Source organism: Nycticebus coucang, chromosome 2, assembly GCF_027406575.1.
Source record: "Nycticebus coucang isolate mNycCou1 chromosome 2, mNycCou1.pri, whole genome shotgun sequence".
NCBI lineage: Eukaryota > Metazoa > Chordata > Mammalia > Primates > Lorisidae > Nycticebus > Nycticebus coucang.
Genome location: NC_069781.1, coordinates 100,152,565 through 100,177,818, shown reverse-complemented (window position 1 = coordinate 100,177,818; position 25,254 = coordinate 100,152,565). Strand labels below are relative to the sequence as shown.

Genomic DNA, 25,254 nt, shown 5'->3' with positions numbered 1-25,254 from the left:
GCGAGTATGCCGCGCAGGCGATGGCGCCTGGGGGGCTGGGAGGCTGCTGGGAGGCACAGTGTGCCCTGCCCCAGTCATGGCTGCACCAAAGGCCGACTTCACCACAAGGCAATATATCAATGTAGCAAAATGGCACTTGAAACCCATGAATAGACACAAATAAAAATCAAAACAGGGAAAAAAGTACAGCAGATTTGTTAGTTAATGAACCAAGATCGCTAACATTCTTACTAAAGCCCAGACTTTGGGGTGGCGCTGTGGCTCAGTGAGTAGGGCGCCGGCCCCATATAGCAAGGGTGGTGGGTTCAAACCTAGCCCTGACTGAACTGCAACCAAAAAAATAGCCAGGCGTTGTGGTGGGCACCTGTAGTCCCAACTGCTCTGGAGGCTGAGGCAGGAGAATCACGGAAGCCCAAGAGCTGGAGGTTGCTGTGAGTCCTGTGACGTCATGGCACTCTACCGAGAGTGGTAAAGTGAGACTCTGTCTCTACAAAAAAAAAAAAAAAAGCCCAGACTTCGTTCTGATGGCCTCGGTTGCCCTCTTGTCCCTTCTCTCTTCTAGGACCCTCACCAGGACACATTACATTTGGTCCTTATGTTTCCTTAGGCTCCTCTTGGCTGTGCCAGCTCTTTAGACCTTTCTTGTTTTGATGACTATGATAGGTGAAATATAAATTTGGTCTTCATCCTCTTTCCTGGCTTACAACTCCCCAAATCCCTGCAGTTGACACAGTGTGTTCTTCTTGTATGCTAACACTGGCTGTCAGTGAAGGTGGGGCTGGCCACGCTGGGTTAGAGGGTTTGGACGTTCTGCCCTCACAAGGGGAAGAGGGGCTAAAAGGTTAAGCTGATCACCAGTGGCCAATAGTTTCGTTGATCATGCCTACGCAATGAAGCCTCCATGAAACCCCAGGACCAGGTCAGCTTCCAGAGAGCTGAATGCATGGAGGATCCTGGGGGGTGGTGTCCAGGAAGGTATAGAATCTCCTCTATCCTTCCCCCACACCTCACCTAGCTTCTCTTCATCTGCTTTCTTTGTAATAGCCTTTACCATAAACGGGTGATGTGTCTCCGAGTTCTGTGGGCTACAAGGCAAGGCAGAGGGAGGCAGGCTGTGGGAACTTCAACTGAAGCCAGTTGGCCTAGACCACCACCAAGACCAGCATGTGGTGTGGGGGGCAGACTGCGGGACTGAGCCCTCACTCTGTGGGGTCTGAGGCTATCTCCAAGTATCAGGTGTCAGAACAGGACTGGGGGACACCCAGCTGCTGTCTGCTACAGAACTGACTGCTTGTTTGGGGGAGGGCAGAAACACCCTCCACCTGGTTGCAGAAGTCAACATGTTCCGTGTAGATAACTGTCGTATGAGAGAACAGGAAAAGATGTGAGTGTTTTCCACCAACAATGACCATAATAGTTTTGAGGAGTACTGGTCAAGTATTTTGCTGAATGTTCCTCAACTGGGGTTTGCTGTATGTTTTTCTTATGATTAGACCTGGGCTATAGCCTTTGGGGAGGAAGACCACTGAGATGAAGTGCCATTTTTATCATGTCAGAATGACTTGTCCCTGCTGATGCTGACTCAGATCACCTGCTGATGCAGAAGGTGAAAAGCAGCTATTGTCTTTTATGCTCAGCCAGAGGAAGAGCAGGTTGACAGTAAGTTTTATGCATGCATTTGAGCTCCCAGCCAAGCAGTTCTCCCACCCCAGAGGACTGGGAAGTGAGGTGTGCATTCTTCCCCGTTATTGATAAGTGTTTATTATCATATGTTGCAATTTGTCTTCTCCTTCCCCAAAGTGCACAACATGATGTTTCGTTGTACATTGTGAACCAATTACTATAGTCAAACTAATTAACACATCCATCACTCTTACCCAGTTACCTTTTTTTTAAAGGCAATAACACTTCTGATCTACTCTCATAGCAAATTTCAAGTATACGTTACTATATATATATATATATATATATTTTTTTTTTTTTTTTTTGTAGAGACAGAGTCTCACTTTATGGCCCTCGGTAGAGTGCCGTGGCCTCACACAGCTCACAGCAACCTCCAACTCCTGGGCTTAAGCGATTCTCTTGCCTCAGCCTCCCGAGTAGCTGGGTCTACAGGTGCCCGCCACAAATATATATATATATATATTTTTTTTTTGGAGACAGAGTCTCACTTTGTCTCCCTGGGTAGAGTGCTGTGGCGTCGTCACAGCTCACAGCAACCTCAAACTCTTGGGCTCAAGCAATTCTCTTGCCTCGGCCTCCTGAGTAGCTGGGACTACGAGGGCCCACCACAATGCCTGGCTATTTTTAGAAATGAGGTCTCACTCTGAGCTCAGGCAGTCCGCCCGCCTTGGCCTCCCAAGTGCTGGGATTACAGGTGTGAGCCGCCACGCCCGGCCAGTACACATTACTATTTACCACATTCAGCATCTGTACATTAGGTCTCCAGAACTCATTCATCTTGTAACCACAACCCTGTACCCCATGACCAACATTTCCCCATTCCCCCACCTCCAGCCCCTGGTAACCACCTTCTACCCCATTTCTATGAGTTGGACTTTTTTAGATTCCACATATAAGGAAGGTTGTGCAGAATTTGTCTTTCCTGTCTGGTGATTTTACTTAGTACAGTGTCCTCAACATTCTATGTTGTTGCGGGTGTGCATTTTATAAAAGTACACAGCAGATTCCTCAAAGTATTTTCAGCAGGTGTGCTGGGGCTGGACCCTAAGGAGATGGTACCCAGCCTCTTCTGCTTTTGGCCCCACCCCTCAGGCTCTCAGATGTTTTCTTTCTCAGCTGAGACACAGCTGTGAGAGGCACGGCTCAGGCCTGCTCTACACAAACCAGCCTACCAGCAGGGAACCTCCTGGCACTGGTCTTCTGAGGTCCTTGGCAGGTTTGGGTCATTTGTCACTGAGACTTTCCACATATTAATATTCTTATTCAAATATAACTCCCCCTGGAAGGGAGGGGGAAGGGTCCCTGGGTGCTGAGAATGTTTCCTTCTTGAGTTGGTCGCTTATTGCATTGGTGTTTTGGATTTGTGAAAATCCATCAAGTAGTATATTTTCTGTGTATATACACGTCAATAAAAAGTAAAAATAAAAAAAACTCCCAGAGCCAGCATGTTGTGTCTCACTTTTCTTTTTGAGATGAACATTGTTTTAAATTTTGGTAAAATATACATAAAATATGCTATTTTAACCATTTTTACAATTCATCGGCATGAAATATTTTCACCATCACCAGCACCACATACCTGTCTTCTAACGTTTTCATCATTCCCAAATAGAAACTCTATGCCCATTAAAACTAACTCCCTCTTCCTTCCCTCAGCCCCTGGCAAACACTATTCTACTTTTTCTCTCTGAATGTAACTATTCTGGGTATCTCATGAAAGTGGAGTCACAATATTTGTCCTTGTATCTGGTTTATTTCATTTAGCATAATGTCTTCAAGGCTCATCCATGGTATAGTATGTGCCAAAAATTTCTTCCTTTTAAAATCTGAATAGGCCAGATATGGTGGCTCACAACTGTAATCCTAGCACTTTGGGAGGCTGAGGTCAAATAATCACTTGAACTCAGAAGTTCAATACCAGGCCAAGGAAGAGTGAAACCCTGTCTCTACTAAAAATAGCAAAATTAGGCAGGTATTGTGGTGGATGCCTATAAATCCAGCTACTTGGGAGGCTGAGGCAGAAGGATCCCTTGAACCCAGGAGTCTGAGGTTGCTGTGAGCTAGGCCGACAACCATGGCACTCTAGTCTGGGGCAACAGATTGAGATTCTGTCTCAAAAAAAAAAAAGTAAGTCTGAATGATACTCAATCAGACATATATGCCACCTTGTTTATCCATTCATCATCTTCTTTATCCATTCATCTATTGATGGATTTATTTGGGTTGTTCCCATCTTTCAGCTATTGTAATAATGCTGTCATGAACATTGTGTACAAATATCTGTTCAAATCCCTGCTATTAGCTCTCTTGGGTATATACCTACCAAAATTTCTGTGTCATATGGTAATTCTATGTTTAACTTTTTGAAGAACCACCAAACCACAGTGGCTGCATGATTTTACATTCCCAACTGGAAATGTATGAGCATTCCAATTTCTCTACATCCTTACATTGATTTTCCTTTATTCTGATAGCCATCCCAGTGGGTGTGAAGCAAATCTCACTGTTGTTTTGGTTTGTCTTTCCCTAATGGCTGATGATACTGAGTACATCTTCTTTGGAAAAAGGTCTATTCAAGTCCTTTGTCCCTTTTGAATTTAGTTATCTTTTTGTTGTTGAGTTATAAGAATTGTTTATATATTCTGGACACTAAACCCTTATCAGATACATTGCTTCCAAATATTTCATCCCATTCTGTGAACTATCTTTTCACTTTCTTGATGGTGTCCTTTGATGCACAAAATTTTTTAATGTTCATAAAGTCCAATTTCTTTCTTTCTTTCATTGCCTGTGTCTTTGGTATTACATCTAAGATATCACTGTCAAATCTAATGGTACTCATTTTTGACTTGGACCATTCTTTAGCCTTCCCGTCAGCTAGGCTTCAAGGAGAATTTCTTTGTAATTAACCAGTCTTTAAAAACTTTACAAACATGATTCTTTGCACTGCTGCAGTGAGCAGCACAGTGGTTTTGTTAGAAGCACACTCACTGAAGCCTTACTTCTTCCCTGAGGGAGCAAGGTTGTACACTGCAATTAAAAGTACCACACATGGGGAAGGCCGGGCAAGATGACAGACCAGAAGGATCCTTCAGGTGAGCTGGGGAAAAAGAGAGAATCCAGTCATACCTGGTGTGGGAACCTTACCCCAAGTCGTAGCTCAGGGAACACAGTGAGAAGGTGGTGAGCTGGATATAGCATGTGATCTGGCGTGGTGGAAATCTGATGGGTTAGGCAAGTGATTGCAACCCACAGGGATCAGCTGGCCACCCCCATGCAGGTCCATATATGAAGAAGCCTCTCAGGAGTTTTTGGTTTTGGGGGGAAGCTGTGCAGAAGGCTTGGAAAAGTGGTCGGACTCCAACAGTATACATACAGCAACAGACTTGAATATCGGTTGGAGTGGATTTGCCATTGGTTTGGTGTCTCAAAAGTCAGCAATACTGGGAAGGTCTAAGTGGCCGGGGGCTGCCATTATGAGAAGGTTATGAGGTCTTAGCAGGAGCCTAAAGCACAGCTGTCTTAATTCTGTCTACTGGGGTCAGAACTCCACTCCTGGGATTGGCTGAGGGATTCCCACACCCCATGGGAACTGGTGTCAAGGGGCACAAGTGAGACCAGCCTCTGAAGGATTCTGGGGAGCTTTAAGATGCCAACCCAGCAGGGTCTGAATGCTGAGGAAACAATCAGGCATTTACTGAGAGAAACTAAGTTAGGAATAAGGACCCTAGAGGTTGCCAGCTGTGTTAGCCTCTGCTAAAAAATACCACAGCACCACCTGGTGTTCTGGTGACATATTGCAACAATATATTCCTATTGAAGTTGGTCCCCTCTGCTGTGTTTGTGTGTGTGTGTGTGTGTGTGTAGTAGATTTTTTATTATTTAAAAAAAAATTTATTCTTTATTTTTTCCTCTTCTATGTTGTTGAAGTTGCTGCAGTTTTTGGCTATTTGAGCTTTTTTTGTTTTGTTGTGTTGTGTTTCGTTTTTTGCTAATTTGGTTGGTTCTATTCGTAACCATTTTTACTTTCACCAAGAACAAGGACTCCTGTATTTTTGGGCATGGTATTTTAGACTCATTTATTCTATTTCACTCCTCTTCATTCTCTCTTTTAATACAGACTCTTCTACGCTCCTCATCTTTCCCACATAAATTGCTTGTGCAACAGCTAAGATACCACCTCCTTGTTTTGGTCTTTCATCTTTCTTTCCTTTTTCCTTCTCTCTCTCTCTCCTTTATTTGATATAACTGTGTTTTTAATTTTCTTTATTTTTTTTCTTTTCTTTTTTCAGTTTTTTTTCTTTTTTTTTTTTTGCTGTGTGCTAGGGTGGCATGACTGTGGTCTGGTGGGGAAATAACAGCAGTAGTCTGGCTCAAGGAGACCAAAAGATTATGGTCTGGGGAGCCCTTCTATATTTGGCCCTGGAAAGACAGTATTGGCAAGCCCATACTGTAGAATTTTTCTATTTATTTTTTTTCTTCTTATTTTTTGTTTTTGCTCTTCTCTTTCTTTTCCTATTTTTGGCAAAGTAAGAGTTTGTCTTTGCTCAGGCTGGTAAGGAGCTCCTGATTTTGAGGAACCCACCTAGCCCAGCCCCTCAAAATCCTTGAATTACAGGTGTGGCCTTAATGCTGTGCAAATCAATACCATTTTTTTTTTTTTATCACTCCCATTCTCTCTTCCTATCCTCCTCTCCTGTTCTTCTTCTCTTTCATCCCCCTTCCCATTTTCTTTCCTTTTCTCTTTCCTTCTTTTTTCTTCTTTATTTGCCTCTTGTTTCTCCTTGCTTGCACTGTACTCTTCTCTTCTTTTTGAGTTAAGATCCGAAACAAGGTAATTTGAAGCAAAGGAAGAAGCAAGAAGGAAAAAGGAGGACAAGAAGGTAAACAAGAAGTAAGAACACATGAGGGGGAACCAACAGAAAAATTCTGGCAACAGGAAACATCAAAACAGAGCAACTCCCCCAAGGGGCCATGAGGCAGCTACTGCAAAAGACTCCACCTATAAAGAATTAATGGATTTGACAGAAAGGGAATTTAAAATATGGATGATAAAGATGATAAAAGGAATGGATGAGAAAATGGAAAGATAGAACCATTAAGTCAGACGAAAGATATGTAAAATATAGAAAGGATATGCAAAGCTTAAGGAAATGAAGGAGACAATCAGGGAATATAAAGATGCAGTGGAAAGTCTCTAAACTAAGTTAGACCACGAAGAAGAAAGAACAACCTCAGGGATAGAAGATGAAGTTTTCAAGTTAACCCAAGTATTCAAAGAGGCAGAAAAGAGGAGAGAAAAAGCAGAACAATCACTTATAGAGTACAAGACTCCATGAAGCCTTCAAACATGAATAATAGGGATCCCTGAAGGGGAAGAAGATTGTCTCAAAGGAATGAACATGAATAATAGGGATCCCTGAAGGGGAAGAAGATTGTCTCAAAGGAATGGAAGTCCTACTGGAGACTATCATAAAAATGAAAATTTCCTAAGTCTTTTTTTTTTTTTTTATTTTGGCCAGGGCTAGGTTTGAACCTGCCACCTCTGGCATATGGGACCGGCGCCCTACTCCTTGAGCCACAGGCGCCGCCCTAAAATTTCCTAAGTCTTATTGAAGATCCTGACACACTCCTTTCCGATGGATATTGAACCCTGGGTTATCTCAACTCAAATAGAGCTTCTCTAAGACACACTGTAATGAACCTATTCAAAGTTAAGATGAAAGAAAAGAATTGAGTAAATGCCAACTGACCTACAGAAGCAACACCATTAGGATGACAGCAGACTTTTCAATTGAAACTTTCCAAGCCAGAAGAGAATGGTCATCCACCTTCAACATTCTTTTTTTTTTTTTTTTTTTTTTGTAGAGACAGAGTCTCACTGTACCGCCCTCGGGTAGAGAGCCGTGGCGTCACACGGCTCACAGCAACCTCTTAACTCTTGGGCTTACGCGATTCTCTTGCCTCAGCCTCCCGAGCAGCTGGGACTACAGGCGCCCGCCACAACGCCCGGCTATTTTTTGGTTGCAGTTTGGCCGGGGCTGGGTTTGAACCCGCCACCCTCGGCATATGGGGCTGGCGCCCTACTCACTGAGCCACAGGCGCCGCCCACCTTCAACATTCTTAAACAAAACAATTTTCAGCCCATAATTCTGTATCCTGCTAAACTAAGCTTCAAAGTTGATAAAGAAATCAAATCTTTTGTGGATATACAAACACTGAGGAAATCTGCCAAAACAGCACCAGCTCTACAGGGAATATTTAGACCTATTCTTAACACTGACCATTACAATGGACCACCAGCAATGTAAACACCAGAAGCTAAAGGTCAAAACTTAGCTTGCACAATGGTAAAATAAAACTACACAATGGACTTTCACAAAATGAACAGAACTCCACCACACTTATCAATTCTCTCAATAAATGTCAATGGACTGAATTCACCACTGAAGAAGTACAGGCTTGCTGATTGGATAAAAAAGCACAAGCCATCAATGTGCTGTCTCCAGGTGACACACCTAACTTTGAAGGACAAATCAAGCCTCAGGGTTAAGGGATGGAAAACAGTATTTCAAGCAAATGGAAATCAGAAGAAAGGAGGGGTTGCAATCTTACTTTCAGATACAAGTGGATTTAAAGCAACTCAAGTTAAGAAAGACAAAGATGGATACTTTATACTAGTGAAAGAAGTAATACAACAAGAAGACATTTCAGTTTTTATTATTTATGCACCCAACTTAAGAGCTCCCAGATTTATGAAACAGACCTTGAGTGGTCTGAGCAATATGATATCCCATAACACCACAATAGCTAGGAACTTTAACACCCTCCTGACAGAACTAGACAGATTCTCTAAACAGAAACTAAACAAAGATACAAAGGACTAAAATGTGACCCTAGAACAAATGGGTGTAACAGACATATATAGAACACACTATCCCAAAGCTAAAGAATATACATTTTTCTCATCAGCCCATGATACATATTCCAAAATAGATCATATCCTAGTATACAAATCAAACCTCAGCAAAATTAAAAGAACAGAAATAATATCTTGTATCTTCTCAGACCAACAAAGCAATAAATGTCAAACTCAACTCCAACAAAAAAGTTCATCTCTACACAGAGACATGGAATTTAGACAACCTTATGCTGATAATAGTGGGATTCAGGAAGAGATAAAAGAGGAAATTGTTAAATTCCACAAACATAACAACAATGAAGACACATAAGCTACCAAAACGTGTGGGATACAGTAAAAAAAGGCTTAAGAGGGAAATTTATCTCATTAGATGCCCACATTCAAAAAACAGAAAGAGTGTATCAACAAACTCACGAACCATCTTATGAAATTAGAGAAAGAAAAACAATCTAATCCCAAACCCAGCAGAAGAAAAGAAATAACCAAAATTAAATCAGAGATTAATGAAATTGAAAACAAAAGAGTCATTCAGAAAATTAATGAAACAAAAGGTTGGTTTTTTATTTTATTTTATTTTTTGAGACAGTCTTAAGCTGTTGCCCTGGGTAGAGTACTGTGGTGTCACAGCTCACAGCAACTTCCAACTTGGGCTCAAGTGATCCTCTTGCCTCAATTTTTCTATTTTTAGTAGAGACAGAGTCTCACTTTTGCTCAGGCTGGTCTCAAACTCGTGAGCTCCAGCAAATCCACCTGCCTTGGCCTCCCAGAGTGCTAGGATTACAGGCATGAGCCACCACGCCCAGCCAAAAAGTTGATTTTTTTTAAAAGATAAATAAAATTGATAAATTTTTGGCCAGATTAACCAGAAAAGTAAAATCTCTAATAACCTCAATCATAAAGGATAAAGGGAAAGTACCAACAGATGCCACAGAGATACAAGAGATCATCTCTGAGTACTACAAGAAACTCTATATCCAGAAATTTGACAATGTGGGGGAAATGGATCAATACTTGGAATTGCACCCTCTCCCTAGACTTAACCAAGAAGAAACAGATCTCTTGAACAGACTGATTTCAAGAACTGAGATTGAAGAAACAGTAAAAAAACATCTCCCAACAAAAAAATACCTGGTCTACAAGGTTTTGCAAGAGAATACCCAGGAAGGTTGAGGTCTGGGAGAACAGGTCTTCTCAAGGAGACCACAAGGATATACCTGTAGGGTCCTCTCCATGGTAACTCAGCCCTTAGGAATTTGTAGACTTAACTTCCTGGAACTTGGAAAAATCCTGTAGTTCTGTAGAGGCTAGAATAGCATCTCCCGCTTGATTCAAACTGGCCAATGAGAAGGGTACCTATGGGATGGAACTTTTTGACTGTCGATAAAAAGGGAAAGACCAAGCCAGTTGGCAAGCGTGGCCATTTGGAATTCTTCTATGCTGTAAGCTCCTGGCTGGTGAATAAAGCCCTTCCTCTGATAAACATGGTGTTTGGGTGCTCGTTCTCTCTGTTGGACCTTGTCTTCCTGTAACATTTTCACACCAGAATTCTATCAAACCTTCAAAGAACAGCTTATACTCATGCTATAGAAATTATTCCAAAAAACTGAGAAGGAAGGAATCCTCCCCCAACATTCTATGAAGGAAACATCACGCTGATACTGAAACCAAGAAAAGACCCAACTAAAAAGAACTTAAGACCAATTTCACTGATGAATATAGATGCAAACTTCTTAATAAAATCCTGGCCAATAGATTACATTCATCTAATCTAAAAAAACCATTCATCACAATCAAGTAGGTTTCATCCCAGGGATGCAAGGCTGGTTTAACATATGCAAGTCCATAAATATAATTCACCAAATCAACAGAAGCAAAAACAAAGACCATATGATCCTCTCAAATAGATGCAGAAGAAGCATTTGATAAAATTCAACATCCTTTTCTAATTAGAACACTTCAGAATATAGGCATAAGTGGTATATTTCCTAAATTGATTGAAGCCATCTATGACAAACCCACAGCAAATATTATACTGAATGGAGTAAAACTGAAAGCTTTTCCATGCAGAACTGGAATCAGAAAAGGTTATCCTCTATCATGACTACTTGTTCAACATAGTACTAGAAGTTCTAGCCATTCAATCAAGCAAGAGAAGGAAATAAAAGGCATCCAAATGGGAGCAAAGAGGTCAAATGCTCCCTCTTTGCTGATGATATGATCTTATACTTAGAGAACCCCAAAGACTCAATCACAAGATGACTGAAAGTGACCAAAAAATACAGTAACGTCTCAGGGTATCAAACTCAATGTCCACAAATTAGTAGCCTTTGTATATGCCAGTACAGCTAGGATGAGAAGCTAATCAAGGACAAAATTCCCTTCAGCGTAGCTTAAAAAAAAAATGAAAGAAAGAAATACCTAGGGATATACCTAACAAAAGAGCTGAACAACCTCTACAGAGAAAATTATGAAACCCTGGCCTAGTGCGGTGGCTCATACCTATAATCCTAGCACTTTGGGAGGCCAAGGCAGGTAGGCTGGCTGAGCTCACGGGTTCGAGACCAGCCTGAGCAAGAGCAAGACCTTGTCTCTAAAAATAGCCAGTCATTGTGGTGGGCACCTGTAGTCTCAGCTACTTGGGAGGCTGAGGCAAGAGAATCACTTTAGCCCAAGAGTTTGAGGTTTCTGTGCGCTATGATGCCATAGCACTCCACTGAGGGTGACAAAGTGAGATTCTGCCTCTAAGAAAAAGGAAAAAAAAAGAAAGAAAGAAAATTACAAAACCCTAAGAAAAGAAATAGCAGAAGATATTAACAAATGGAAGAACATACCATGCTCATAGCTGGGAAGAATCAATATTGTCAAAATTGTCCATTCTTCCCAAAGCAATCTACAGATTCAATGCAATCCCCATTAAAATACCATCATCATATTTTCAAGATTTGGAAAAAAAAATTCTTCATTTTGTATGGAACCAGAAAAAACTCCATATAGCCAAGGTAATTCTTAGCAATAAAAACAAAGCCAAGGATATCACCCTACCAGACTTCAGGCTATACTACAAGGCCATAGTGATCAAAACAGCATGGTATTGGCACAAAAAGACAGACACTGACATTTGGAACCAAATAGAAAACCATGAGATGAAACCACCCTCTTACAGCCACTTGATATTTGATAAACCAAACAAGAGCATACCCTGGGGAAAGGAATCCCTATTGAATAAATGGTGTTGGGAGAACTGGATAACCAAACCATATATGGTTTTCAGTAACTGAACCTGGACCTGCACTTCTCACCACTTACAAAAATTGATTCAAGACAGATAAAGGATTTAAATCTAAGCCATGAAACAATAAAAATCCTCAAAGAAAGTATGGGGAAAACACTTCAAGATATTGGTGGGGGAAAAGATTTTATGAAGACATCAGTGTCAACTGCAACAACAACAAAAAAAACAAATGGGACTTAATTAAACTGAAAAGCTTCTGTACAGCTAATGAAACAACAACCACAGCAAACAGACAACTTTCAGAATGGAAAAAGGTATTTGCATATTATGAATTGGACAAAAGGCTTGATGAGTAGGGTCTATAGAGAACTCAAATTAATCAACAAAAAAGACCCAACAATCCCATATATCACTGGGTGAAAGACATGAATAGAACCTTCTCTAAAGACAGACAAACGACTAACAAATATATGAAAAAAATGTTTATCGTTCCTGATTATCAGAGAAATGGAAATCAAAATCCCCAAATCACAAAGTCTCAAAGTTGCAGATGTTGGCGTGGATGTGGAGAGAAGGGAACACTTTTATAATGTTGGTGGGACTGTAAACTAATACAACCTTTTTGAAAGGAAGTATGGAAAATCCTCAAAGAGCTCAAATTGGACCTCCCAATTGATCTTGCAATCTCATTACTAGGCATCTACCTAAAAGAAAAAAAATCCTTTTTTTTCCATAAAAAAAGATTCAAAAAGACATTTGCACTAAAATGCTTATCACAGCTCAATTTACAATCACCAATATGTGGAAATAACCTAAATGCCCACCAACCCAGGAATGGATCAGGAATGGATTAATAAGCTGTGCTATATGTACACCATGGAATACTATTCAGCCATTAAAAAAGATAAAGAGACTTTATATTTTTTTTGTGTTAACCTGGATGGAGGTGGAATACATTCTTATTAGTAAAGTGTCACAAGAATGGAGAATCAAGTATCCAATGTACTTTTTTTTTTTTTAAAGACAGAGTCTCACTATGTTGCCCTTGGTAGAGTGCTGTGGTGTCACAGCTCACGGCAACCTCCAATTCTTAGGCTCAAGCAATTCTCTTGCTTCCCCCTCGCAAGTAGAGCTGGGACTACAGGTGTCCACAACACCCAGCTATTTTTTTGTTGCAGTTGTCATTGTTTAGCAGGCCTGGGACCCGGTTTAAACCCACCAGCCACAGTGTATGTGTCAGGCACCCTAACCACTGAACTACAGGCACCGAGCCCAATGTACTCAATTCTAACATGAAGGCAGTAGATGAGCTAATACAAGGGGTGGGAGGTAGGGGAATGAGAGCTGGGAGAGGGGAGAAGAGAGGGGGATGGGGTGTCAGTGTATGACATACCTCTTTGGGATGGGTCACAATTATAAGAGGGGTTTTATCTAATAAATGCAATCACTGTAACCTGATTCTTTGTGCCCTCAATGAATCCCAAACAAATTAAAAAAAGATAAAGTACCACACATGGGGCACTGGAGTCCTGGTTTACCATGTGCCCCAGCAGCAAGTCTCGTGACCTGGGAGACAGCACCTCCCTTCTCTGAGCCTCCATTTTCTCATCTATAGCATAAAGATGCTGCAGGGGGCAGGTTTTGGGATCCATCCCCGCTGTCAACCTGCCTGACCGTTCCTCTGTCTTGGGCAGCATCCAGGACATGTACCCTTCAAAGGTTAAGACCCTTAGACCAACAACCCACCCTTCCCCTGAAGTATAAATGTGAACTAGGATGATGGAAAAGAAGGGGCTTACCAGGTTGATGGTGTCCCGGGCCATCTCATGGCCTCTGCGAGCTTGGAGCAGGAAGGTGAGGAGGAGGCGCCTGCTGAGCTGCTGTGCAGGTGGCCCGGGGTCTGTATCTCTGCCATCTCCCACTGCCGCCAGCAGATCTGTGGCTGAGAGCATGGTGCTTCTGGACAGCTTCAGGAGGTGGCTGAGCACTGCCTTCACCTCCGCCTGACAGTATAATATCAAAGGGTGAGGGATTAGGGAAGAGTCAGGACACATATTCTTTCAGGATTGATTTATTTGCTTTGAAGCAACCCCCAGAAAGAACCGGCCCCTGAGAGAGGGAGTTAGAGGCAGTGGGGCAGTTTACACACTGTTCCACACAAACCCAATGGGTGGAATGGAAATTTCTTGACTTTCTTTCGGCTTGCTCACTGAGCAGCCAGGGCACCATGCCAGGAATTGACCTTTTTTTGTATGAAAGGAAATGGAGAAAAGTCTTCAATAGAATGTAGTCAAATTTTTACATTGTGGGAAAAAGAACAAAAGCCTCCTTAAAGAGTCGCTTCACTATCAGAGCTGCAAATCGATTAAAGCCCCATGCAATGTGGCCTCTGCTGAGCCAATGTTCAGATAAGAATGCAGGTTGCCTTTTGCTATCTTTGGGGGTAGGGAGCACCACACACACACACACACACACACACACACACACACATACACACACTTGTTTTAGACACTAGAACAGTCTGTTCATACATGTTTAAAGCTCAAGCAGAGGTCACAAGTTCTATGGAATCCACATAATAATGGTAATCATTATAACTCTGTGGGTTGTTTTTGCATAAAAAATATTTATTTCATGCTGAGGCTTTTCTACTTGCTACAAGAATAGTACATCAAGTTGTAACTTCAAAAACAAAGCAAAAACTGAAAGCCACTGATCCAAAATGCCACATGGAACTCATGAACAGCTATGTTCCATCAGTTCTGAAAGAACACTTAGGCCTATTCTGAGAATTCCCATGACCAATTTTATGGATTTTGTGTGAAACATTTTTTTTTCCTGGAAGTTAAGACTTCATTCAATGAATTCTGTCATAAACTCCAGCACACTAGGCGTGTTGTGCGAGCAATTCTGAGTACAATATGAGACCGTGGGAAACTGCACCCTGGGGCTCTTCCACGGAGGACAGCAGAGTGCCAATGGGACAGGCCACGCTCTTAGCACCTCACCCCTCTCTGCCGAGCCTAGCCTGCCCTGGTCTGATGGTATCTGCAAGAGCCCAGGACTGTTTTGTCATCTAAACGGGTCTGCAAAGACGACAGTGTTTAGGAGGTGAGCCTTTATGTCCGTTTTCTTCTTGATTGCCATTTGATTTTTCCCCTTATCCGATATTCCCTAAGATGCAGTCTTCCTTTCTATTTCATTCCAGACTGTTTTCCATGTCCCTAAGCTTCTACTTGAATGCCAGTAACTTTAAATGCTTTCTATGTTTTCCAGGAGAAAGAAAAAAAAACTTGTTTTCTTTTTAAAGTATTATTTTTTTTAAATCTTGCATTAGAAAGAAATCTTTATTTGTTCACTATGGAAAATTAGGAAGGAGAAAAAGAAAAAAATTATGGTGATCCAAAGAGACTCATCGTTAATAATTAGGTTTATATCCTTCTCATCTTTTTTATATGCATTGAGAACATACCATTCACTACACATAACACTTTATAGCTTACATTTTTCTCTTCCTAGTGTATAATAAGCAATTTACCATTTTTACAGAACATGTTCTCCAAGAACTTGATTTTTCATGGTAGAATGCTATTCCATGGTTAGGATATACCAAAATTTATTTAGCCAATAGCCTTACTATGAAAAGTTTAGGTCACTTTCAATTTTTGAAATTATTAGCAATACTTACATACAAATCTTTGAATGGATTTCTAATTATTGCCTTAGTATAATTCCTTAGGATAATGGATGGGTTTAAGAATATGAACCCGGGCGGCTCCTGTAGCTCAGTGAGTAGGACGCCGGCCCCATATGCCGAGGGTGGCGGGTTCAAACCCAGCCCTGGCCACACTGCAACAGAAAAATAGCCGGGCGTTGTGGCGGGCGCCTGTAGTCCCAGCTGCTGGGGAGGCTGAGGCAAGAGAACCCCGTAAGCCCAAGAGTGGAGGTTGCTGTGAGCTGTGTGACGCCACGGCACTCTACCCAAGGGCAGTACGGTGAGACTCTGTCTCTACAAAAAAAAAAAAAAAAAAAAGAATATGAACCCTTGTTTTCTTAATTCTTAAGAATATATTAACATACGCTCAGCACCCATAGCTCAGTGGTTAGGGTGCCGGCCACATACACCAAGGCAGGTGGGTATGAACCCGACCCAGGCCTGCTAAACAACAATAACAATTGCAACAAAAAAATATCCAGGCTTTGTGGCAGGTCCCTGCAGTCTCAGCTACTTGGGAGGCTAAGGCAAGAGAATCACTTAAGCCTAAGAGGGAGAGGTTGACTGAGAGGTTGCTATGAGCTGTGATGCCACAGCACTCTACCAAGGGGGTGACTTAGCAAGACTCTGTCTCAAAAAAAAAAAAAAAAATATATATATATATATATATACATATATATGAACATAGACTTTTTAGAAAATCATGATCCAATTCAGTTACCAAAAGAAGATGAACAGCCAGTTGCAGTGACTCACGCCTGTAATCCTAGCACTCTAGGAGGCTGAGGCAGGAGGATCACTTGAGGCCAGGAGTTCAAGACCAGCCTGAGCAAGAGTGAGACCCTATCTCTACAAAAAATAGAAAATTAGCTGGGTATTGTGTTGCACACCTGTAATCCCAGCTACTCTGAAGGCTGAGATAGGAGGATCACTTGAGCCCCAGAGCTTTAGGTTGCAATGAGCTGTAGTAACGCCATTTCACTGTACTGGGGTAACAGAGTGAGACCTTGTCTCGAAAAATAAAGGAGATGAGTATTGGCTGGCCAACAATGTGGTTTGCTGGTGAGTGGGACAGGCCTCTGCAGAGGCGGAACACATCCTGGGCATGGATAGACTCTCTTTGCACCCACATTCTCACACCTGAAGGACAACTAACAGAGGCAACTGTTTCAGCCCCAACACGTGATCCGGAGCTAAGAGAGTCACTGTGATTTAATTATGCCTTATAAGTAAGGCAAAGACAAAGCTATTGTTAAGCATGATCAAATCTCACAATAATACTTTCTCGCATAGTTCATGGTCTGTTTCTCAAGTTACCCAAGAGAACATCCAGTGATTAAAACCCTGTTCACAAAACCCTGGGGAACAAGAGGTATGTATTATTAGTCAAAGTAAGAAAACTCTTTTCCTCCCATGTCACATATGCCCAGGCCTCAGGTCAGGCACAAGGAGGAAGAGGCTCTGGAAACTCTAACGTGAAGCACTTGGTTCAGTCAGAAGGCAGATGGCCACATCTGATGGAACAGCTAAGAAGAAAACGGGCATATGGCGCTAAACTACTCTGACTTAATCCATTTTTATCCAACATGCCTAAGCATCCTCTGAGTAAGAATTATGCATAGGTTTTATTTAAACAAACAAAAAGACCAAGTTAGCTAGTAGAAAGATGTGCCAATGCAGAAATTTCTAGGAATTAAGTCTTACAGAACAATTTATTTCTATACTGCAAAAGTGAATCTTTGTCAGTTTCCATGACTGATAGGAATTTAACATACATCCACCAATTTAGCATGCACAGAATCAAATACAAACTGCATATAAAAGGGCAACAAAAATCATGAGTGCTTCACCAATCTTAATTATTAATGTCCAAAATAAGATGAAGAGGCTGGGCACAGTGGCTCATGCCTGTAATCCTAGCACTCTGGGAGGCTGAGGTAGGCAACAGAGTGAGACTCCGTCTAAAACAAATAAAAATAAAAATAAATAAATAAGGCCGGGGCAGTGGCTCATGCATCTAATTCTAGCACTCTAGGAGGCTGAGGCGGGTGGATTGCCTGAGCTCATGGGTTTAAGACCAGCCTGAGCCAGAGCAAGACCTCGTCTCTAAAAATAGCTGGGCATTGTGGCGGGTGCCTGTAGTCTCAGCTACTTGGGAGGCTGAGGCAAGAGGATCAATTGAGCCCAAGGGTCTGAGGTTGCTATGAGCTATGATGCCACAGCACTCTACTGAGGGTGACAAAGTGAGACTCTGTCTCAAAACAAACAAAAAAATAAAAACAAAAAACCAAAATAAATAAATAAGATGAAGAAAAACATAAACTAGGATTTTCCTTGATTAGCTTCAATGTGATATTTTTAAGGAAGAAGAAATAGGAGGCTTTCTTTTTAATCAGGTAGCAATCCTCAAATACCTATGTGGATTATGATAATTTCTAAAACAATGTTTTATTTTTGATCCAAATTAAGTTATCACCAAATTTCAACTTTTAAAATCCAAAATTTTTTCTTTCCTGTCATGCAAGCCTTTAAACAAATAAAAGATAAAAACATCTGTACTAGTCTCTGCTTTCTTCATACAACAGAAAATATAAAGCAAATAGGAACATTGCTTTTTACATAATGAAACCTGTTCTCTTTAATTATTAAATCAGCACAAAGCACTAGCAGTTGAAGTTTGAAAGACCAGCAAATAAATATTTGCAAGGGAGGTGCCAAAGCCTTTAATCAAAGCATTGCTTCCTGTAATTATTATATTCCACATGAAATAACAACTATCTTTGCCACTGACAGTTACCCTCTCCTATACTTAGCTGCTCTGTTATTTAGGAAATGACCTAGTCCTTTTTCAGAAGCAAAGTGGTTAATATCATGCGATTACCATAGCAAGAGGTCTAAACAAAGCCGGTAATGTGAGGGTATGCTGACTGATCCAGAAAGGAGTAAGTCCAGATGGAAGCAGGCGCGGCAGGCTGCTGAGGAGCAAGACAGAGGACGCTGGCTGAAGAGCCAGGCTGTGCCATGGGCCAGTGCTCATGGCAACCCTAGAGGACAGGCCCCCGGAGTGAGATGCATCTGTAAATAAGGGCACTGAGCAAGGATAGATCCAATGACCTTGAGGGCAGAAGGGCTGTGCATTATCCCTGCAGCATTTCCCAGGAGAACAGGGTGGCTGTGTCTTGCTTCCAGTGAATTCTGTGGAGGCAGGAGAATGTCTCTGACCGCAAGTCCAGCCCCAGCCCACTTGTCACCCAAATAGATAACTACACATTACCACGAATTACGCCATGAGCTTGCAGAGCGAGCTTAGGTGGGGGGAGAGTCAGTGAAAGCTGTTATAGAGCCCCTCCCTGCAGGACGGTCTACGTGCCCCAGAGCTGCCCTTGAATGCACACGCACTAGGGCCTGCCACCCACCATGGTCTGTGCTCTCTGCTGACTCCCGTCACATGGGCTGTAGTAGAATGCCAAGAGCCATAGCAGGGCCGCAGGGGGTTCAGCTTCTGACATCAGTAACTGATCAGCCGCCATATCAGCCCATCCTCCAAAGTGAACGAACAAAAACCAGCTCTCAAAGGGACCTTCACAGGACCTGGAATAGAGCCAAGACAGATGGCAGCTGGGAAACCTGAGTTCTTTCTCCTTTTGGTTCTTAAAGCAACTTTAATGTTTGTGAACAGTTGGCTCCTATTGTACTTATCCACTGAAGTACAACCTGCAAGGAACACAAATTAGACCCAGGAAGTTTGATGAGTGCCACTCTGAACCCCCCTCAGGACATTCAAAGGATGCCTCACAAGAACCCCATGAGGTCTGAGGACTTTGACATGTAAGGTACTGTGAGTAAGTTCTTTGAGAAAGGAAGGTTCTGGCTTATAACCAACAGGATGATTGTAGGATCATGCTGCCATGTGCCTCCCTGCCCTCTGTAAGGCCTGCACAGCTGGGCTGCTGTGGAGAATGGGACCTCTCAGCCACAAAGGCTCTAAGGGTAAGAAATGAGAGGCTTCCCCAGGTCCAGATGGAGACCAAGGAAGGCTGTCGGCCTCCACCATTCATGAGGAAGGGGGTGGAAGGGGGACACAAGCAGAAATGTCCTTTCCCTTCTGACAAGACCCAAGGATCTGGTGGACGTTTTGGCAATTATGAATTTCTAATGAGTTGCATGTATTCTTTCCTGTCATCACATGTACATTAGTACTGGAAAGTTAAAGCTTCTGTGAAGTCATTTCTTGCTGCACTGACTATTGGGAGTTGTAATACTTGCTTAAAGGATAGACCTTTTGGGCAGTGCCAGCCACAGCAGTTTAAAATATGCCTTGGAAAAAATGGAGCAGGACTGGCCTCAGGTCGTTATACAAAACTTCCCCTCTGGACTGAAGAAAGGGACTGGAACAGGGGTATTCCGAGCTCTGCTACAGGGTCTGCCTTTGTTGAATTTGGCTCCATGGTCTCCCTGCCTGGTTCGTGGAGTTCCTGAGCTCTAAGCACTCTGCTCGTCTCCTTGGTCACTACTTTTCTCCTGTCCAAGTTCTCCCTGAGAAGTGATTAAATATTCTGCGGTCACGCTTTCAGAACAATAGAGAGAAAAGGAAAGAAGGTTGAGAAAATTCATTTTACTCCTTTGTCACCAGGAGAAGGTCAGAGCTGATGCTTTGGGGACCACATTGGTTGGGTTAGGATGTCTCAAAGCAAGGAAGGGGTTCTAGCAGCACCTCCCCTATAGAGACCTCGGGTAAGTGTGCAGAGTAGCAGGGCTCCAGGCTGCAGCACACGTGTATCAGGGGTCAGAGATCAGCTTGTTCCTTCACTCTCTTTTCCACCAGTAACTGAGTATGTAAGGCAGCTCCACATGGCTGACTGAGAAAGGGCCTACCCTGCTTGCATACATACCCCTGAAGGTGGCCCCAAAGTCCAGGTTAAGATAGGAGCCCCGTGAGGTTTTAGGTCTAGGTCCTGCTTTTCCTTTGACAGAGAAAACCAAAAAGAGTCCATGTGGAGCTGACAGGGTGCTGCAGGTTAAGAGGGGAGATACTCTAGTCTCCATTTGGCTGCCAGTCCTTTTTTATCTGCTCACTATTGGTAAGAATCTTGGTGTTGGGGTGGGCTAGGGGTATTCACACCATTAGGCAGTGCTCATGGACACAGGAACATTGGCCATGATCTGTGGGCTGGGCATGGTGGCTCACTCCTGTAATCCTAGCACTCTGGGAGGCCAAGGCAGGTGGATTGTTTGAGCTCAGGAGTTCAAGATCTCTAAACAATAGTTGGGCATTGTGGCAGGTGCCAGTAGTCCCAGCTACTGGGGAGACTGAGGTAGGAGGATTGCTTGAAAAAGAGTTTGAGGTTGCTGTGAGCTATGATGATGCCATAGCACTCTACCAAGAGTGACAAAGTGAGACTCTGTCTCAAAAAACAACAACAAAACAATCTGTGTTAGCTCAGTGAAGAGATTAGAGAATTTCAAGAGGGAATAGTAGCAAAAGGAACAAAGAAGATAGTCTTAGTAGGCTAATAGAGACAATGAATAAATTATTCATACTCTAAAAGTAAGGAAGTTAAGAGGAAGCCAAAGAGTACTATGTTAGAAAGAACTTAAACTCTAAATGTGAATGCCCTTAGGAAAATAACACATGTAAGAGAGTAATCTTACCATAATGTTAGAAATTAGTTTATGTTAGAATGTATTTTCTAATTTTAGAGAAATATTTATTAACAAGAAGGGAAAACAAACATTTAGCATCCACTCTCCTGGGCAGGAGAATTTCCTTCCCTAGAGATCTAGAGAGAAGGAAGGAAGGACCCGGAGAAGCACGCTGTTCCCGCTGCATAGCCAGCGCTGCCCAGATGTGGGCACTGTTTTTTTCTGGGGTCTCTTCTTTTATCATTACACCTGTGTATTTCATGATCTGAAACCACACATTACTCAGAAGAATTTCTCTATAGGTATTTACACAGGCAGCCTATTTATTCTTCTTTTTTTTTTGTAGAGACAGAGTCTCACTTTATCGCCCTCGGTAGAGTGCTGTGGCATCACACAGCTCACAGCAACCTCCACCTCCTGGCGACTCTCCCGCCCCAGCCTCCCGAGTTGCTGGGACTACAGACGCCGCCATAATGCCCGGCCACTTTTTTGCTGCAGTTTGGCCCGGCTGGGTTTGAACCTGTCACCCTCGGTATATGGGGCTGGCACCCCTCTCACTGAACCACAGGCACAGCCCCAGCCTATTTATTCTGACCTGCTCAAAGTGACGTGTGCAACCACAGGCTTTGTTCACCTCTTACTTGGCAACAGTGCTCACCTGTGAGGTCTGTCAGCCCTGCTCAAAGGGAAGATCAGATTCAAGGAAAACAACACATTCGGCAGACTTAGGAGTGGTCAGGGCTTTGCTCACCCAGGAGTCTGGTCTTCAACAATTTCTCTGAGTAGTTCAGAAACGTGCTTCAGTGCCTGGAGCCAGCGTCCTGGTGGGAGATCTGTGGGTAGAGAGAGAGAAGTCAAGAGAGAAACTGAAGAAAAGTCAAACCTATTGGGAAGCATCTCTAGCTAAGACTTGAAGTTTTAGGGAAACGCCCTTTCCTTTGTTCCCTGGTTCACAGAACCCATGCCAGTACTCTCACGCTCTTTAACTCAGGAATATTGCAGCAGATACAGACTGCTGCATGTCGCAGGTGCCCCAGGTTTTTTCTTTTCTACCTACCCACCCCCATCTAATAATTTGTGATTTCAAAATACATGGGAGATTACAATAAAACAGCCAAGAAGGAATTAGAAATGGCCTGCTCAACTGTTTCTCTATGGCTGTGTTGAATTTACAGTATTTCAGGTTTACAGCAGGAAAAAAAAGGCCCAAAAAAAAAAACATGTGGGAATGATGCAAACAAATGCCTTTTCTTGAGTTAGTTTCTCTGGTTTCACAATTATGCTGTGGCTTTAAACACATCTGAGCATCCACTTACTTGTAGTTCTAAGCAACATCTGAAAAAGGTTTTCATGCAGTGATAGATTCTGTATTCAAATCCACGAGGAAGATAACACAAGTGATGGAGGCACCACCACTCCACAAAGGCAGCCCTCTCGCTCCTCTGAATCCCCTTAACCCCATAATTCACTTTCTTTTTTTAATTAGTCATTTAGATATTTACTTTATCTAGGAGCCCTCTGCATATAGTTCCTAGATAGTCAGGGCTCATAAGTGATCACCTTTTATGTCTCTTTCAGACTTCGCAATGGCCACAAAATAAATTTCTGACGAATAGAAAATTATACTATTAAACATATTTCTGAAATTTGTGAACATTCATTTTTTCTAGAAGTAGCACAAGAGGTTCTTTTTTTTCTTTACAGTTTTTGGCCAGGGCTGGGTTTGAACCCACCACCTCTGGTATATGAGGCTGGCGCCCTACTCCAGAGGTTCTTGTACATCTGGTTGACATCACTTGTTTATTTGGGGGCATAAATCTAGATAACTCAAAAGACAGAGGGCTGAGTTCACACCATCTACCGCCTTCATCTTTTGTTTATAGGTTCCTGAACTTAAACAGTAACAACTGCAATGCATTTTCTGGAATTCCTTATGCTTCCCACACAGACTGACCTTGGGCTGATGTAACCTGAGTTGTAAGGTTAGGTGAGTTAAGTTCCTGATTTTTTTCTGTCTTAATATTTTCTGATTGTGTTTCCCCAGGTTTTTATGAAACTGTCACCGGAGATCCCACTGAGACCACAACCACCCCCACCTCTACCACCTGAGAGGGCAGTGTCAGGTGGACCACCTTGGGCAAGAACCTACATCTTCTAGAAAAGAAAGAGAAACTTAGACTCTGGAAAATGTTCTGGACCTTTGAATCATCTACTTTCCTCCCATGAATCTACTCACACAAGGATTAGGGAAAAGGCAGGGCGAGATGGCACAATAGGGAGACGTTCTGGGCTCTTTACTCTCCCTCCGCTCTCTCCTTCCTGGATGGCACAGTCTGGGATCATGTCAGAGCTGCCTTTCCTTCAGATTTCAGGTTCAGAGGGAGAGGATGCCTTTACTGTCTATTTCTGAAGTATTTTCTGGACACAAGCTCACAGGCACTGTCTGAGACCAACAGCGGTCCGGAGAAGGGTGGCACCATCACTTCCTCAACCAGATGTGGCCTACAGAAGCCTGGCAAGTAAATTCAGGGGAGGCTGTGGTCCAGGTGTCTTACTGAATTCTTTAAAAATCCTCCTTTAGTTTGGTCAGGAGAACTCTTCCCTAAATTTCCTTGGATTTAGCCATCATTTTATCTTTTTCTTCTTCCACGGGCTGCATGGCACAGAAAGAATGAAAAACAAGTAAATGTACTGCTTCATGCTGACGCAGCCAAATCTTTGCCTATTCCTGGCATCCGTGTGGGTCAGGCTGACCTGGCAGAGCCTGTGCCACCTGGAGGCAGACTATCGAAACCTAACCAGAGGCCATTTGCTTCTCCTTTCTCTTTTCTTCTTCTTTTGGTAAGTGGTCCTAACTGGGAAGCCAAGCAGAGTCTTATATTAAAATCCATAGCTTAAAGGGATCTTAAAAATAATCAGCTTCATCTCCCTTGTGTTACAGATGACAAACTGGGAGAGAAGGGTTTTCTAGGTTGTCAATCAATGCTCTTCCCCAGAAATCACTTTGGTATGAGCAACATCAGCCTTAACCTACCTTTGGTGTATTGCAGCAGCACCACAGCAAGAGATGGAGAAGCATAAGGAAAATAGGTCTTGAGTGCAAACTTCAGCTACAATAAGACAAAACATTCCAAAGAGCATGAATGTTGGGACTGAGAGGGGTGTTAGGAAATTACAAACCCCTGCATATTCTGCCCAAAAAAGACCCACCAGTAATAATATGGTCAGACTATTTTCTTCAACATTTATGTTTTTAAATGCTTCCAATAAGCTTATGTTTTCCAGAAAAATAAATCTTTTTAAAGTCACTTTCTGGGACTTAAAGAAAATACAGTAATGCTCTTAATGTCTTTGTATGACTTCTTTCTTCACATGAACTCAATTATACCTGTAAATCTTCTATTTCAGTAAGAGTTGCCAAAGCAGTTATAAGATGTTAGGTATTTCAGCACAGTTTATTAAACAAAAGCATAAAACAACAAGGGTGCTCACATATTTGAGGGTCAAAATGGCATAACCTGTCCATGCCAAACAGAAGCTTTTAAGTACTTTTTAAAAAATATATTGCATTAAAATCTAGAAAGCATGAAGTGCATGAGCTTAAAGGACATGATGTGATAAGTTTTGGGAAATATATACATCTATGCGGCCATGGCTCCAATCAAGACAAAGAACATTTCGATCCCCCCTAAAAGTTCCCTTGTGACTCTTAACAGTCAGCCCCTCCACCTCACTGTGCCAACCAACATTCTAATTTTGACATGACAGATCAGTTTTACTTAATCTTGTATCTCATGCATATAGAATAATAGAGCATACATCCTTTTGTTTCCAGACACTTTGGTTCAGGGCTTTGTTGAGGCTCATCAGTATTATTGAGTATGGGTGGTTCATTCTTTAGTTATGTATTTTCTTAGTTATTGTGCTAAGACATTATACTCCACATTCAGTTAAGTTCCACATGTATGAGAAGAAGTTCCTTATAAGATGCATGGCAGGTGTGGTCCCACCAATTACCCTCCCTCCACCAATCCTTCCCCACACCCTCCCTTCTCACTC

The 25,254-nt window shown here is 42.4% G+C and overlaps 1 protein-coding gene across 5 annotated transcripts in view; it reads right to left on the bottom strand.

Annotated features, from left to right (window-relative positions):
* The window catches only part of FANCC (FA complementation group C), a 275,826-nt gene that overhangs the window by 5,152 nt on the left and 245,420 nt on the right, over positions 1–25,254 (bottom strand). For all 5 annotated transcript variants that reach the window (XM_053577238.1, XM_053577221.1, XM_053577226.1 and 2 more), the window contains 4 exons: positions 24,230–24,305; positions 21,947–22,028; positions 18,969–19,143; positions 13,637–13,840 (listed from right to left, as the gene is read on the bottom strand). In XM_053577238.1, the coding sequence (XP_053433213.1) occupies positions 13,637–13,840; positions 18,969–19,143; positions 21,947–22,028; positions 24,230–24,305 (537 nt within the window). The remainder of the gene's footprint in view (positions 1–13,636; positions 13,841–18,968; positions 19,144–21,946; positions 22,029–24,229; positions 24,306–25,254) is intronic.